Raw genomic sequence first — 18582 nt, forward strand, 5'->3', positions numbered from 1 at the left:
AATTTACCAAAGCATATAAGATCACAAAATCAACTCTTTGACAATACAGAATTTCTGACTGACTAAGATAACTATTACATATCAAAAAATTGAAAAGACAACAAACATTCAAATTTGACCAATAAATTGTTCCTATATAATGACAGCAGTGTTTTCAAACAACACCAATGGCAATTGATCTACAAAGGAAATGCGATTTTTGAATTAGCTTTTTGTTGAATTAATAATACAATATATTTTGTCAAATTCAAATGCAAAGTGCATTTGGGGATTTTGGCAAACAACAGTTTAAAGTCTGCTTTTAAATTTGTTTATCTGCTACTGGTAAAAACTTCAAATAAATTCAAAGTGGAAGGCCTTAAACACAATAATTTTGTGTCTGGGTACCAGGTAAGTGTCAGTGAAGTTTATAAAAGTGACAGCTCTACTTGAATACATAAAGGTCAAGGCTCAAAATTCGGACCTGGGAATTCATCAATGATATCGATATGATGTGAACTTAACTTCCAAACTTAAACATCTTGAAACAACTAGTCAGTCTGGAGCAGTAAAGACCACTTCATATCTCAACTATCCCACTAATTGATCAGCTGTTCAGTCATAAAAGTGGTGATAAGATATCCCAAATGAAACGAAACTGTATACATATCACTAACTATAAAGAATAAACCATAAAGAATAAACATCTTGAACAAATTACATAGGATAGTTAGTCATGAAAACCCCAGACCAACCAAATAAAGAATACTGAGCAAAACAAGACAGTATTTGTGTGCTTATATTCAATTAAGGTTCAAGCATGCTATCCTGGACACACACTTCAGTTTTCTGGACTGACTGTCCAGAACTGAAGTTAATGGTTAATAAAAAAATGAAAAAATACAATGTAGTGCCACATGTAAGAACTTGTATCGTGTGATCTGTAATATGTTTGTTGTGCATGGCCTTGTAGAGTGTGCGTCTAAAATCATTACACTTAAACAGTAGGTCTCACAATGTAACTCAATAACATGATGAAAGACAAGTAGCAAAGTGAGAACACCCTTTTACATCTCACTGATACACTTTGAACTCTGGGATGGAGTCAGTAGCTGGAAGTGAACCCAGAACCAACTAGCTTTAAAGCCCATAGTTTAGCCACTGATGCTGGTGAGAAGAATGTTAATAATATTTTACATATGTAAAAACTCTTGTGTGCTACAGTACTCAGCGAAGCAGTGAACAGATTACGGAATGCAATTTACTGTACACAAGCAAGGGGCCTACCTGCTAAGTTGAGAAAATAGGACAGGTTAATTAGCCCAGGAAAGGCACATAAACATTAATACCTGCTGAACGTTGATTGTCAAATCTGGTAAAAATAATTGTGCTTGTTTTCTTTTGGGAGGAAACAGAATAGGTGGTGTATTTGTAAAAAGTTTGTTTTGTTTTTCAACACCACTAGAGAATAAAGATTTAATAATCATCAGCTACTGTATGTCAAACATTTGGTAATTTTTACAGAGGAAACCTGCTACATTTTTTCATTAGTAACAAGGGATCTTTTATTATGCACCACGCCAAAGACAGGATAACACATACCACAGCCTTTGATATACCAGTCATGATGCACTGGCTGAAACAAGAAATAGCCCAATGGGCCCACTGACAGGGATCGATCCCAGACTAACCATGCATTAAGAGAGTGTTTTACCACTGGGCTATATCCTGCTCATGTATTTGTAAAATCCTGCAATAAATCAAATCCAAGCCCAGTTAATATATACAGTTATTATTCACATGGTTCAACATAAATGGGAAATTATTTAATCTGTCAACCCCCCCCCCCCCCACACACACACACACACACACATAATCCAAGGTCCAGACAGTGTTAATTAGTCTGTGTAATGTCCTGAGTAAGTATTCTTGAAAATTATCACAAAGCCATTGGAATAAAGGCTTGTAGGTCTTGGGTTCATGTCTCAGTACCAGCTCCGGGGTTGTATTTAGCTCAGTCGGTTGAGTCAACTGACTGGGGTTTCCTCATTGCATCCAGTGCACCACAACTAGTCAAAGACTTTGGTATGTGCTTTCCTGTCTGTGGGAAAGTGCATATAAAGATCTGTTGCTGCATTAGGAAAAATGTACTGGGTTTCCTCAGATGACAACATGTTAGAATTACAAAATATTTGACATCCCATGGCCAATGATTAATTAATCAATGTGCTCTAGTGGTGTCGTTAAACAAAACAAACTTACAAACTTTTCGGTACCAGCTCCTACCCAGAGTAAAGTTTAATGGCTAAATGTGGAGGTGTAAAGCCACTACATTGACCTCTCTAGATCGCTAATCTACTAACTGTCTTCCACAAGACAGCCCAGATAGCCAATGTGTATGCCCAGGACAGCATGCTTGAAACACATGGATATAAGGCTGGAAAGGAAATTAGCATGAATGAAAAGTTAATAACAGAAATTATCTGAAAGCATTTTCAGACGCCAGATGTGTTACTTTACATTTCCTCTCTGTTTTGTACCGTGGCATACACAGAAATGATTCATAACCTTTTTTTTCTTTTGCTCTAAAGAATCATTAATCTACACTTTAACTAAATGTAGCAGGAAGGGATGTTGTGATGCGTGAATAAGAGTACAGGTTAAGAATGTTCCACCTCTGTCAGCCATGTATGGTTTATTCATTTAATTATCAACATGCAAATTATGTTTTCTAAATTACCATGAGATAGATCACCTTTTCCACTTTTTCCTGGCATCACTCTGGTTGTAATTTTAGGAACCCTTTCAGAAGAACCCTGTAAAAAAGAAAGATTTAAAAAAATAATAATACAGTGACGTGAATAGCCCAGAATCCCCCAATGTTAGCTTCACTAGTTTTTGCCAGCTACTTCAGATGCACGCAGTAGCCTGCAATAACTTACTTTGAATTGCCACTTTGCCTAATTAGATTTGTTCCGACTGCTTGGTAATTTGAGTTTTTGGTATCTAACTGTGCCGCACTTGCAACATCAAGTGAATTTATTCCATTATGTTTCATCTCTAGACTGTAGAGTGTAATCATGTGCATAAACTTGCTACTTGTCAAAATGAACGCTGAAGTGGAAAAAATATTAAAATAATCTATTTAAGCATCCTTGTTCATAGACAAATATTCAAATGCTATCTTAATGTAACATAAATTTTACTGACTAATCCAATTTTTCCTCACATATAAACCAGTATTAATGTGGTGAAAATTTAGCGAAATGCCCAAGCTCCTATATTTAGGTGCAGCCTGTTACTGTAGAAAGTGTATCTTATTTCTTTCATTTAATATTGCCTTTGAAATATTCTATTTCTGAAGCAAAATGTGTGTGCCTGTAAAATGTGATGTAAATGTTTAACAAGGTTTTCTGTGATGCTGACATGAATGCAGAAGTGTAAAAAAATTTCAACACCAGTAATCAGTGTGAATCTAGAATAAGTAAAATCAGTAATATTCAAACATGAGTGCACATCCTATCGGAAAAAACCCCTGATTTTACTCAAACATAGCAATGTTAATGCAGACTGAGATATGGCCACTTGTTAAAAACTAGAACAAGTGGAAAATAAAAATCGGTAATGGAATATTAAAAAAACCCCTGGAAATCTGTTTTATAATGGAAAATAATCATGTCTGAATATTAATTGACACTGTTGTTATTAAAGGAGCTCAATCACGGATTTAGTGGGCCTTGTTTCTCTAAATATGCATTATAAATGAAACTTACATTCATTTGGAATTCCAAACCTAGTTATTGTATGATCCAAAACATTTTAATTGAACTACAATCGAGGGAATTCCATGATACACTTATTTTTTTAAAATCTGGAACTCTTCTTGTGAGGAGACATGAACAATATGGGAAAACAGACTCGTAGTGATGAGGCTATATATACGACAACCGTATAATGTAGTTTTGGATTTTATATAAACGATCGCCGTGTATAGAGACTTGGCAAATGAGGGCCAGCTATATACATGGCAAATAATAAAAAATATATTATTTCATGACGAAAATAACCGCGAATATGCTGAAATAAATTAATAAACAGTCGGAACATGAACTCACCATTTATTATTATTATTAGGTGTGTGTGCAAATTATTTTGACTGGTTCGCAAAATGGTATTTCGGTTTTAATGTACAGCATAAAAAAAACAGTGTATTGTTGCATGTTTTGTCGTCCAAAGGTTGGCTAATTATTACTTAACCCAGTTGAATCCAGTTCTACGTGCAGGAACAGCCTGCCGTTTGTGCGTGTGTGCACGCACGTTAATCTTGCATTTTTATAGCCTAAACTCCTCCAGATAAAACACCGCCCCTCCACCCCAAAAAGGTAGTAGTAGGCTAATAATAATAATAGTTACAAAAACATGACATAAATTTAGACGAAGACCCGGGAGTGGTCTCAGCTTTACTAGTAGCCTATAAAAAAAATTATTTTGAGTTTTATTGCCCCTTGCAATTAATTTTTTGTTAGTACTATAGGGACAATATGACGCTATTCATATATCTATGGAAAACGTACACAAAAGGGTCTGCTAAATTCATATACTCCCCCACCACCTCCCCTGTTCAGAAAATGCACTGTTCGTACAGTACTTAGTATGTATTCCTCCTGTTCCAGATGGTTCAGTAATATGGATCAATCAAATACATGTACTTATTTACTGCCTATATACATTTTTGCTGTGAATATAGCCAGCCCTCTTTAGTGAAGGCTATAGACACGGCCTTCGTATATATAGTCACATCGTATATAAACACTGTCTAGTTTAGAGTATTCTTTAAAAATGTAACAATTCCTATCCCAAGTCAGCTGTTAATGTTATGGCATATTATGTATAATAATGAATTTGACAAGATGGAAAATGACGGTGTTTGTGATCCAGATGTTTAGAGTTTTTCGCCGACGACTAACGATAAATTTACTTATAGATGCAAAGGCCTAACTAGTCGGGATTGTCGACGTTTAACATGCTTCTGTTACTAAAATAAATTAATGTATAAGCTTATTATCATTCAGTACATGTTTTTATTATTTTTTAATAACTTATTTTCATTGTTTTGTTTTTTTTATTTACCCTACGTCGCAGAGGACGGTCAAGTGTTCTCGTTACACGAGCTTGGTAAATCGTTTTGGCACTACGGTTATTCGGGGAATGCCCGTCATGTGACTCAAAATAATACGTCACACCTCTGCTCTTCAAATAGCAGTTATTTTTCTCAGAATTATGGACCGTACCCATAATTCAATTATTTTTATAAAATATCAATAATAAGTGTGATATGGCGGTTATGTAAATGGTTCAATAAAGTACTTTTAGGTACAAATCAAATGTATATATTGTCATATAATACCTTGTTGGGTCAATAATTAGGTCAACCATCTGTGAGAGAGCGTGTTTAAGACCATAAAACAAAATTGGAAGCAACAGATTTATTGCACAAAAAAATAACTTTTTAACTTCCTTGCACTATATTTTATAAGGCAGATAAAACAAAATAATTATAATGATAGCGACCAAATTTTTTAAACAATGTTTTCTTTCCTGAAAAATTATTATTTACATTCAGAAATGTTTTTTGTTTTTTTAAATATGACAAAACAGTAAATAATATTTTTATCAATCACTAGTGAAAATAACACCTGTTTCATTTCATATCAGCACTCGATGCCTGAATAGGTTAACACATCAAACACAATATGAAACCAATGAAATAACACTCCATACTTGTTGTTGATGAATGTTTTCTTCTTTAAAAACAGTCAAACTAATATATTTCAGCTCAGATAATCATAAAACAAATGGTGAAAAGTCATGTTTCATGTGCAAATCTGGTCAGTTTTATCCTTCCTTTATATTATGTCAACATCTTTGAGAAGTTTCCAGTATGATTGATATCTCATTTTGTGAACACTGGAATCTTATATCATAGTCATCATGTAACCGCAGCCTATGTGATACGATTACAAACTTCACTCAGTGAAATATCAATCATATCTGACAGAAAACATGAATATCCTCTACCTACTGGTAGGTTTTCATTTTTGTTATCTCTGCTCTAAAAAGTACAGATGTTATAAAAATACACTTTTTCAGTTCTTGAGTTTAATGGTGCCATGCGGCAAATTCCAACAATGCCCTAGTCATTGCTCCAGTGCCCTGAAAATTAACAAGAGTCTCTCTGCCTAACTGGCTGTGCCTTATTGGGTATATGTTAGTAATTGGTCATCATACTTAAAAGTAACTCCTGAAAGTTTTTTTTATTACAAAAATACGAAATTGTTCACACTTATTTAGTTTGAATAGGTGTTGTTTTGTATTAAGACACTTGTTATGCTATGGATGTTTGGTGTCTAACGTAATTATTTAGGCAACTGTAGTGGAGAGAGATATTTCAAGCTATGGATGTACAGTGTCTAACATATAATTATTTAGACAACTGTAGTGGAGAGAGATATTTCAAGCTATGGATATATAGTGTCTAACATATAATTATTTAGACAACTGTAGTGGAGAGAGATATTTTAAGCTATGGATGTATAGTGTCTAACATATAATTATTTAAACACTTGGGGTGAAGACAGATATATACATGTGTATTTAGATATAGGTGTTTGCTATCTAATATAATTATTTAGTCACTTGGGGTGAAGACATATACATGTATTTAGATATGGGTGTTTGCTATCTAACATAATTATTTAGACACATGGGATGAAAACAGATATTTTTACCTATGGATATTTAGTGTCTAACATATAATTATTAAGACACTTTGGGTGAAGAGATAGATGTTTTAAGCTATGGATGATTAGTGTCTAACATATAATTATTTAGACACTTCGGGCGAGAGAGAGAGAGAGAGAGAGAGAGAGCGAGAGAGAGAGAGAGAGAGAGAGAGAGAGAGAGAGAGAGAGAGAGAGAGAGAGAGAGAGAGAGAGAGAGAGAGAGAGAGAGAGAGAGAAATTTTAAGCTATGGGTGTTTGGTGTCTAACATAATTATTTAGATAATTGAAGTGGAGATAGATATAAATTAAACTATGCGTGTTTAGTGTCTAACATTTAATTTAAGAGAGAGAGAGAGAGAGAGAGAGAGAGAGAGAGAGAGAGAGAGAGAGAGAGAGGGGAAAAGAGAGGTATGGACTAACACTACAGTCGGTTAAATTTGTCTACTAGCAGACATTTCCAAATTTAAATGGCAGTAAATATACAGAACTTCACATATACGTTGTTTTTGCTTCCTATTTATTTTGAGCAATAATATATATGTAGCGGTCGAGTGGTATGTTCTTTCACAAAATAAACGAGTGTAATTTAGAAGCGAATTTAACGTCGTAACGTCACTTTGTTAAATCTATGATCAAAACTCCTTTCATGGATCTGCTTAACATTATGAATCATACTCTGCGGCAGCCTTGTGTAATGTTTCAAATACAATGTGACATCATTTGTAAATCATATATGACGTCAGTAAATAAAAGTAAAAATAAAAAGGGAATTCCCCATTTAAAAAGTTCAGGTCCAGATTGCACATATGTGTAATGCAAAATAAATTTATTACACGGTTTGAATATGTCTTTATCACTATAGTAAGATTGAATAGGTGTGTAATAAAATCTATTATAATTCTATTGGTTAGATACTTCACAGCAGTGATTAAACAATGTACTAGGTGTCACTAAGTAAAGACCCCTACTTTGTTTCTTCATCCTATTATTTTCTTAGCCAGATGGATTTGACTTCAAACCACCCAAAATGTAAATAAATCTAGTTCCAACTGTGATTGGAAAGCACTTTATTTTTTTCGATTACAATGTGAACTTTGTATATGTATAGAAAAATGCCCAGCTATCCATCAATTCATTCATCTAGCTGGCAACTCATCCACCCTCACTCTCACCCACCCACCCATATTTGCAAATTAATGTTTCTTTGAAAATTACATACCATGTAGTACAACACATGGTATGCTGAACTTTACCCTCATATTAGTTAATTGTCAAGAGAATTCTCAAAGATCTGAAAATAAAAATAAACCAAGAAGCTAAAAACAAACCTGGAGTTCCAACTTATCCTCCCAACAAAGAAACGAAACAAGTTTTTCTCCTGTGTCATTAGTGGTACCATCCATAAAGACCACATAAACCAGTCGTATAATTCCAGAGGAAAAACCATTAAGCCAGTAATGCCAGCATCCGTTTTTCAAGAATATACCACAACACAAATTTTTCTTTCACATTTCCAGATTCCAAGAACAAATCGACATTAATACCGAATTGAGATCAGGAAATCATTTGAACAATATCCTGTTGGTAACGACAAAACACATGTGTACATAAACAACATAAAGCTGAAGAAATCAGGTTGTTTGTTTTTGATAGATTTGTTAGCCATCAATCCATTCAGCAATTTCTTTGATGACAAAATGCATATAAAAAATAGACATGATGTGTTCTTAAGTAAGAATGAAATCAACACTAATTACTAAATCACAGACACACAAGAGAAGCTATGTGTTGATTGTGATGGATCTTTTCATGGCCTTGTTTGTTGGAGTAACAGGAACATCTTATAAGCATACACTTTTTGCAAGGTGTACTGTACTGGGTTTGCTATCTTGATCATCCCTGCACACTGTAGATAGCTGAACACTTCAGCAGGTTCATTCATCAAGAGGAACCCCAATCACAGTGTTAGCTTTCACTGCCTGCCCTATCATATTAAGTATCTACCAAGCATGTCATAAAGTGAGCAGTCAAGAACCACAGCGGCCAAGGTTAGGAGATTTACAACCTATTGGAAAAGAGGATCTCTTGAAAATATGATCACTACTCACAACATCATCTGAGAGTTCGCTGTACGCAAAATGCACAGCATGCAAAGTAAGAAATGTCTGTTATTAAGCTCTTCAAAGCTGTTCAGATGCATCTGCTAATTGGTTAGTGAACTGTATGCCACAATAACAGTATGTTTCTCATTTAGAGGAAAACTATTAATTTTGAAGACATTTTTAAGTTTCTGATACATATCTCTCTGTGTGTATGTGCACACATGCATACATTTTATTTTCTGTTCCAACCAGTGGCCCATAAATGGTTCATCAAAGGCCATGGTATGTGCTGTCCTGTCTGGGAAAGTGCATATAAAAGACCCCTTGCTGCTTATCAGAAAGAGTAGCCTATGTGGCAGCAGCAGGTTTCCTTTAAAGAAATATGTCTAAATGACAATATGTTTGACGTCCAATAGCCGATGATAAGATAAAAATCAATGTACTCCAGAGGCGTCATTAAATAAAACACACTTTACTTTTTTTACATGCACTTTAACATATTCCAATAGCCAATGTTGGCTATTAAACATTCATTCATTCACCTACTTCATTCCTTTCATTCATTCATTTGTGTGCTCTCGTGCATGCAGAGAGCCATGGTGTTTGGGTATGTGCAAGTTTTCGGAATTTACAAGTACTTATTATTTTTGATAAAAAAAGTCTAATAATGGAAGACAACAGCTCCAGCCTCTTTTTCTTTTTTTTAACTTATCAACTGTCTTGTTAGTTTAGGGATTTGTGTAACTATCAGTAATCAATCTTTCTACATGAATGTTATCCCACCACACACACAATTTTAAAAATTAAAAAATGTATTTATTGTTGTAAGTAAAATTGGCCTAATATGGAAAGAACAACTTACCTTTTCACAACTAATATTCTTGGCACTGTCTATTGGCTTATTGCACTCTAATCTGAAATGTAAATAACACACAATAAACCTGTAACCATATCTGATATAATCTATATATTATATCATTTATTAAATATCCAAAAGACCAAATTATTACAATCTTACTATGAACAGTTTAGCTAAACTGGGCTTAAAACTAGAACAGAAATGAATATTTAGCAATAAAAATCTTACACATGCACACGCCCACCCATGCACGCATGCATGCATGCACACACACACACAAAAAACATTCAGAAAGAGTTAAATTTGTAAAATAATTATTTTTTGTTATAGGTGGTGGATTTAAAATTGATGAACTTTTTTATGCCAGTATTTCACCAAACAAAGTTAGTAAATTAACAAGGTCTAATTTATATAAGATTTTTTTTTATCCTGGGAAATGTCAAACCACAATACCAACATTCAACCATGTGTGTGATACTAACTTCTTTACACATGAAGTTTGTTAAAAATTTCCATTATTTTATCTCAAGACGTACTTATCAGTAGATGCATTAGATTTAAATGATAACTTTGTGTAATTTTACGAACGAACTATTCATGTGCTGTTCTCGAAAACAAAGATATGTTTTGCATTTTGTGATTTTTATTTCTGCAGTTATCACTAGAACACACATGTATTTATTACTTTATTTTAAAAATATACACAAACAATTTCACAACAAAAATAATTCACTCAAACAATCTCGCCATGCTACATGTATATGCGCGAAGTCAGTGTTCCGATAAAACGTCAGTGTTCCGATTAGATGTTGCTGATTGAACACATGCACAAGATGCAGAAGAATAAAAAATGCACATCACATACCAAACCAAACAATCTTTATTAGTGATATCCACAAGTTGTGAAAGAATGTAATCAACAATACATTTATCTGGCCGACTTTGCAGACAGATATGTGATTGTATTTAAGGCAAGGGTTTATTATTTGGCCGAGAACACCCAAAAGGTTGGTGAACAGTGGCATGTTAGGAGGCCGAGCACTCACAAACAATTCGACAAGGACCATCTCCTTCTATCACATCACATCCATCTAATGATAGTCACCAAAAACAATGTTCTGTATATACTAAAGAGTGATGTAACAAATTTTATTCGCAAACATATTTGCATATAAGGTGGGTAATACATACATGAACTAACATGCCGTCTGAATGTGACTTAACCAACTGTTTCAATGCTAGTTAGGATTCTTTTTTATACTGTAATATATACAGCCCTGTCACATTTTATTCAGTATCGCATTGTAATTTGCTATGCAAGTTTCACAGATTGCTACACAATTTTAAAATGTTAAATAGTAGTTGCTAATCAATTTTTAGTTAGTTAGTTACTGTTGCTAATCAAAATGTAAAAACAAAATATTCCCTGATATAATGTACACTGTATAATATTACTGTAGACGTGACTACTTTACCATGTTTTCAAAACTAAATATCATGAAAGATATGTTTAAGAATAGTTGTCCTACAATAAATGAGCTGAAATAAAGAGATTATGCACACCAAACCCCGAGTCACATCTATAGATAGTTACACATGTGATCAACAGAAGGATTTTATTGCAATTTTATGCCGGGGTGTTGCCAAGCATTAAAAGACAAATTTAAAAAAGGTATGTGTAACTTCTAACAACCATGTATTTAACTAACAACTTAAGATGTTTAGTCAACTTGCACAAAATAAATTCACAATGACGATAATTCATAAATTCTAAACTAATTATTTATGTATTTGTGTGTGTGGGCATTTGTGTGTGTGTGTACACACACAAAGACACATATCATTATCAATAGAATAATGCAGATATATTTGAATACAGTATATTTTTTTCGTTGTCTAGTTAGAAATGCTCACTTTTTTTGGGGGGGTGGGGGTGGGGGGTGGGGGTGGTGGTGATAATCAACATGCACTGAAATAAACAACAATAACAACTGACTAAAACAACAATAACAGTTTATGGGTAGTAACTGCATGTCAGCCCCCACCATACCTCCACCCTAAACATGTATTAGAACCATACCCCACCCTAAACATGTATTAGAATCATACCCCACCCTAAACATGTATTAGAATCATACCCCACCCTAAACATGTATTAGAAAGAGGAAAAAGAATGATCACTCGATGAATTATGCCAAAACAACAATGAAAACTAAATTTAAAATGTAATGAAAAATGTAAATAGAAAGAACCCTAACTACCTTGAATATTTCAGAGTTTTGTCTTGTTTTTTAGGAGAAACAAAGTCTGTATCTCCATGACCATCAAAGTGATCAATGTCCTCTTCTATCAACGTTGATAATTTCCTGGGTGGATTTAACAACTGTCTGAAAGTGTAAGCTATTTTACTTAAGAATATGCTTGGAGTATCGAATTATATGGATATTAATACTGTAATATATTTGGATATTAATAAATAATATATGATAAGACTTCTAACTAACTACAAGACACAGATTAGTATGTCATGGTCATCAAAAGACAACTGATACAGTTAGTGAACAACTCAATAAACATCAATTTCTATTTACAACACAAAGAAACAAAACTTATCTACTTACATGTACATTACTTTACAATCAATTAAACTAAATTCCAATTTTGATAGATTCAAATTATTCAACAATGGTACTTTACGAAAAATATTTATCATGCTCCATTTTGTCAAAAAGAAATTAACATGGTCTGACAAGAAAATAAGATATGTCTCCTGTTCAAATAACTGAAAACTGTTTATTTTATAACAATTTTGTTTTTTAAAACTGAACCTAACATTTTAAGAATTCTTCATTTTTAAACTTTTTATCTGTGATCTGGGTGTGCACTTTACGGCTGCCTGATCGCTCACGGCGAGTCAAAATAGCATCGGGCAAGTCAAAACCTTATCACGTGTTGCCCGCTTAATGACAGAAAATTTCCATATATTTTATTGTTTATAAAAATGCAAATAACTAATGTTTGTAAGAGATCGGTAAGTTATTTTTTATTTATGGTTTTCAGCTGGTTTCCTGTTAATATCTGCGCAACCAAACCCATATAGGACATAATAACGACCACTTCCCCATTATATCAAAGTCTAAAACCATTCGGAATGCCTCGGCTAGTTTTGATTATGTATTTGGAAAATCTCGACCACATAAATGTATTCATACAACATGTAGGTGCAATCAGAACACCTCGGCCATGTCCATCTTTACTTTCCATTTAGTTACAATCGGAACAACTCGTCACATTCCGATACGGTATGTTTCGCAAACAGATTTTGTTTACGAGACTGAGGTTTTCTGACGTTACATTGTGTTGGAACGTTTTCGTTTCTTACGGAATATACCGAGTCTACTATACCAAACACCCAATTGTCACTGTCAATGATGTCAACAACAGCTATCATTGCCTGTGCACATACGAGTGTTAAATAGGAATGCTGGTCAACTCGCCCCAAAGCCAACTCGCCTCAAACTTTACTGTCCATAAATAATTGTGACAAAATTAAAAATCGACGTCTACAACTTTGGTGTCATTTTATTTATTAATATTACTGCAGTGAAACTCCGCTATTACTACCGCTTATTAAATGGTTTTATATTGGGGAGATCTTAATATCGGATAAATAATAATCTATTACAATGAACTGTCAAGCCTAATTTAGTTTGTTCCTTGTGTCCTTAAAGGAATGATCAGGCAAGGCTTTTGGACTCCGACTGGTGTGCATATTCAACAATATTTAATGCACATTAGCTTAAAATGTTGGTATATTAATTTTCAAAATGTAACGATATGAGTTGACTAAACAGTGTGGGGCGAGTTGGTTTTGGGGCGAGTTAAATAGTGATAATTATGCCTTTAACTTGTGTTGTATGTTTATTTCTGTAGTGGATGTGATTATTGTTTGTATAGATTGCTCTGTAGTGGATGTGATTATTGTTTGTATAGATTGCTGTCAGCTTAGGTTTTTTTTTTTTAATTCCTCGTCATACGGTCAATAAAAGCACCTTATTTATTCCAAGACCGGACTTTGGTAAAACATTCCAGATTTTTGACTGTGTGGGGCCCGTGACAACACAAAAATTAGAATTTAATTACAACAGTTTGTAATAAAACTAAAACAAGTTCTGTTTCCTTCTTTTCTGTTGTTATTATTGTTTGTCTGATATAATAACATGTTTTTAAAGTGCAATTTAAGTAAGTTCTTTTTTAAAACGAAATTCGGTCGCGGGCCATTCAAAAGTTGTACGGGGAAAGTCAAAGTGTTGCTGTGAGTGGCCAGATTGTCCAGTCCAAAAAAAAGTCCCAAGTGCATACCCTGTGTGATTATGTAAGACAGCATGAATTACAAGCCTCAGTGGTGTAATGGGTAAGCAATCAGACTAAAGACTGCCACATCTTGACAAGTGTGTGCATGTCTTACACACCAGTGTCTCAAAGCTGCCCCAAGAGAGGCAAGCTAATCAGATGGATTTGAATTTCCAATGAACATGCAATATACAGGTCATTATACAGTCAGTTATATACACTGACAATTGTACTGCTGAGGACAGCATGTAGCAATGTCCTTATACTACAGTCAACTGAATACACTGACAATTGTACTGCTGGAGGCAGAATGTAGTAAAGTCTTTATACAGTCAACTGAGTACACTGTGTCAGCGGTGGATTCTTTTTGCCCCCCCCCCCCCCCCCCCCCCCCCCCCATTCCAAGCATTGCCCTATAACTGATACATCAAAGGTGAGTTATGTCCCATCCTGTCAATAACAAAGTGTATATACAAGATCCCTTGCTACTTTTGGGAGTAGCGTTTGTTGTAAAAACTGGTTTCCCCTATATCTGTCTCTCTCTGTCTCTCTCTGTCTCGGCCTCCTCCAAACTATTACCAAATAGCCAGTTTAGAAAGTGCCATTAAACAAATATATTACTTTAATTTCCTTTAGGTTCCCTTTATGAAGGTATATACAGACATGAAACTCTGCCTATACACAGTGACATATGGTACATCATCTTGTCTGTGAATAATAGTAACCACGTGTGTATCTTATATCTTTTCATAATACAATGCACAGAGCTGAAGGTGTTACTCAAGATGATTTCCATGGCAATCAGCATATAATAAATGCCAGTGCCAACTGAAGCATATTTATGTAGTTCTTCACGGTTAACTCGGTATACAGTGGTAATCACTTTACTTAATGCTAACTTGCTTTTCAAATGAAATCTTTTTCTTTCTTTCTTAAATGTTTTTTAGACATAAATGGTCAAAGATCGTAGTACTATATGGAATGACTTCTATTTAACCACATATTTATCAATAACATCAAATCACTTGAATCTTATTTTTGGAGCAGATACTTCATTTGAAAATGTAGGAAAAGATGTTGGAAAATATCAGAATCATCTTTACAACAAAGTTTGCCAGTCCACTCCACTTCACAGTCCTTGTCTCTGCAACCATAACAGGTGAGTGTCTCATGTAACCATTACCTGTGAACCTGTCATTTGATATCAGCTCTGTGCTGTGGGCTTTGTCTGGTGATTTCTACTTCAGGATATGCAGTTCTCACTTGACCTGACACTAAGAGGTATTCCCATTCTCCTGTTATAGCCTACTAATGGTTGACAGTTGACAGTGCAGTGGGCAAGTCAAATTTGTTAGCTCTGGCAGACAAGGAAGCCAGCCTTGTGGTCAGTTAACATTGGCTAAACATGGTTTGGGCTCTAAATGTTAGAGGATGCTCATAACAAAACGCATGTACAGAGATGGTACTCATGGAAAATGATAGACAACATGAGGGTAACTACATGCTGAAGGTCATTTGCCGAATCACTGGTAAAGTTGTACTTCGAGGATGAATTATTTGGCTTATTTAATAAAATGCACCAATATTGTACAAACACCTTTTAAATGCCTGAAAATAACATAAAACCTGTGAACAACAGGGTATTTATGCCTTAATAACATGACCCCCAAAAATCTATGCTAACAATAGACACACAACAAATTAATGCTTAGGCCATCTTTTAAAAAAATGGATGATTTGCTTACCCTAACCCACTATTTTTACAATAAGATGGTTGCAGCAGCAATTTAATCTTATTATTATTTCTTATTATTTTGATCAACACTGAAAATAAAAACAATTTATAACTAAATAAAAAAACTTGGGTCAGGATAGAGCAAACAGTATATTTTTTTAAATGTTGGCCTAATGTTTTTTTTACCAAGATACACTTCTACACTATATATATATAAGTATAAGTCCATACAATTATATCTGTATCAAATCATCTTACCTGCTATTTTGAGAGGAATGGTAAACCTCGAAACTCTCAAAGCTACGATAAGCATCTTCTTCTGAATCTAAAGCCTCCACATCGAAATCATCCCCTGAACATTTGTCACCACAGTACTCATATACATTCTGTGCTTTAAGATGGAAACTGACAGACTTGCCGTCGGTTCTCACAGGTCCCGCATGTCCCAACATAAAGTCATGATGGCTGTCTACATTCTCCGGCGTTGTGTCCGTGGTGGACGAAGCATAACCCACATCCTCTGTGCAATCCTTCTGACCCTGTTCTATAGCAGAATGATAGCTGGAGCTGCGATTCCGAGGCAGAGGCTGACCATGATCATTCATGTCTTTCCTATTTTCAATAGCCGCCTTAAAACTAAACCGTCTTACTCCAGCCGGTGACTTCACACCATTGACATTGTGCTGTTGTTGCTGCTGCTGTTTCAAGTACGAGCAGTCCGACGCTGTATTGCTGTCTGCACTATTCGACGTTGTGGTTGTTGTGGTACTACTGTTCTCATGTCTGGCTGAACTGCGAATAAAGTCCCTACGTTTGTTCTGACCGTCAGTACTGCGGTGATAGCGTGGACTGGTATCAATTCCACTGGTGCTGGAGCTGCTGGAGGTGTTAAGACTGGTGTACGATACAATGTTCCGATTGCCATCCCACGCACACTGCTGTCTGTTCTGGTGCAATGATGGACATGATAAGGTGTGGTGTGGTGCCAGTCTGCTGTCATCATACCTCGACTTGTCCATGTCAAACGAGTGGTGGGCCAGGCCGCTAAACGTACACACTTTCTTACTACTCTGTCTCAACCGGCCGTATCTTCCGTCAAAGAAATCAATTGTCAAAGCATCTGCAATAAAACTATTTACATTATAAGGTGTTCAGTATTTGTTCAGTTTATATTACAAGGCTTTCACGGTCTTTTCAGTTCAAAGCAAAGTTTGAAAATTGAGTAAATGTCTACATCAATATAGCTGATTTATGCTAGGGTCATGATGCCAAAATACACAGATAATAATAATTAAAACAAAACAAATGTATTTGGTAAGTTTTGGGGTCAAGATGCATTGGTAACAAATAGGATGGATTCAGGACAACTATTATATAACTTATTCAAACAGATAGTCTTGAGAGGGTCTGAAGACATGAACTGTTTTAACTGCAAATGTTCTCAGATGCATTCTGAGTTGTTTTGAATCAGCTTTTCTATTATTTCCAGTGACTTTGTATATTCAGAAAACTAAGTTTTCAACAACAAAATATTTGTACTGACCCAAAAACCCTAAATTGCTTGAAATTTCAGCATCATCAATAAAAGTAAATTTGTGACAAGAAGACCACTGATCTATGTCAGCAAATTGGAAAACTCTGTAAGGTTATCCCTAGTAATTTGTCAGTTATGTTAGTGGCATAGACGTCTGTAAATTTTCACAACTTAAGACAATAGTAAACTATCGCAAAATGTGAACCAGTCTACAGATCATAAGAAAAAGTTACAATTGCAATAGTAGGTACCATATTTATTACAATCATTTTTAGAATCAGACCACTTTGCATTTTTTGCACATTTTTTAAGAATATTTAGGCTACACTTTTACGTTTCGGTAACATTTTCTCAGATTGCAAGGTTGACCAATGAAATCAACGCTTACATATCTAATTATTGTAACCAATAGTGCTGACCAATGAAAATGATAATCGATAACATGCTATGGCTACATGCCTTGCTTGATTGAACGAGGCCGCCTGAATGTACTGATGTTCCGACATGGTTATTCTGATTTTATGGCCATGTGTATATGGCGGTCTCACCACCGTTTAGTAAACACGTTGCGCATATTGGGCACATTTATGTGCGCCGTCGGGAGCATTGGCGTAATTTATTTTGGTCCATTCATGAAAAAATAGTACCAATGGGGCATCCTAGAATGAACACTGCCACTGGAGCACATTGATTTATTAATCATCGGTTATTGGATGTCAAACATTTAGTGATTTTGATCTACAGTCTTAGAGAGAAAACCCGCTGCATTTTTCCATTAGTAGCAAGGGATCATTTATATGCACCATCCCACAGACAGGAAAGCACATACAATGGCCTTTGAAATACCAGTCATGGTGCACTGGATGAAATGAGAAATAGCCCAACAAGCCCACAGATGTGGATCAATCCCAGACAGATCACGCATCAGATGAGCTAATAAAGATTAAAATGATTAAGATTGAGTAAGTGCATCAGTTACCGACAAGAGGTGAACTCGGGGAGTGAGGTGCGGGGTTGTACTGTCTACACAGGCTTCCCAACTCCAACGACATCTGCTTTCCTTTCTGAAAACAGAGATCCATTATACTGTGAAGAACATACAATATGGGGACACAATATTTTAACACATTTCATTTAATAAAAATAAAAGGGAAACAAAAATATTCCAATTTATCAACATCTATTTGTGTACATTTTTCCACAATTTAGTTTTAAAATTAACTCAGTACCATAAAGGT

The 18582-nt window shown here is 34.9% G+C and overlaps 1 protein-coding gene across 8 annotated transcripts in view; it reads right to left on the minus strand.

Moving 5' to 3' along the window:
• LOC121372468 overlaps positions 1 to 18582 on the minus strand; it is a 169332-nt gene that overhangs the window by 87529 nt on the left and 63221 nt on the right. For 6 of the 8 annotated variants that reach the window (XM_041498787.1, XM_041498789.1, XM_041498790.1 and 3 more), the window contains 5 exons: positions 18324 to 18408; positions 16069 to 16930; positions 11984 to 12109; positions 9726 to 9777; positions 2720 to 2795 (listed from right to left, as the gene is read on the minus strand). In XM_041498787.1, the coding sequence (XP_041354721.1) occupies positions 2720 to 2795; positions 9726 to 9777; positions 11984 to 12109; positions 16069 to 16930; positions 18324 to 18408 (1201 nt within the window). The remainder of the gene's footprint in view (positions 1 to 2719; positions 2796 to 9725; positions 9778 to 11983; positions 12110 to 16068; positions 16931 to 18323; positions 18409 to 18582) is intronic. The other 2 variants (XM_041498791.1, XM_041498788.1) reach the window with 1 other exon arrangement.

The sequence above is a fragment of the Gigantopelta aegis genome, chromosome 4, assembly GCF_016097555.1.
Source record: "Gigantopelta aegis isolate Gae_Host chromosome 4, Gae_host_genome, whole genome shotgun sequence".
NCBI classification, from domain to species: domain Eukaryota; kingdom Metazoa; phylum Mollusca; class Gastropoda; order Neomphalida; family Peltospiridae; genus Gigantopelta; species Gigantopelta aegis.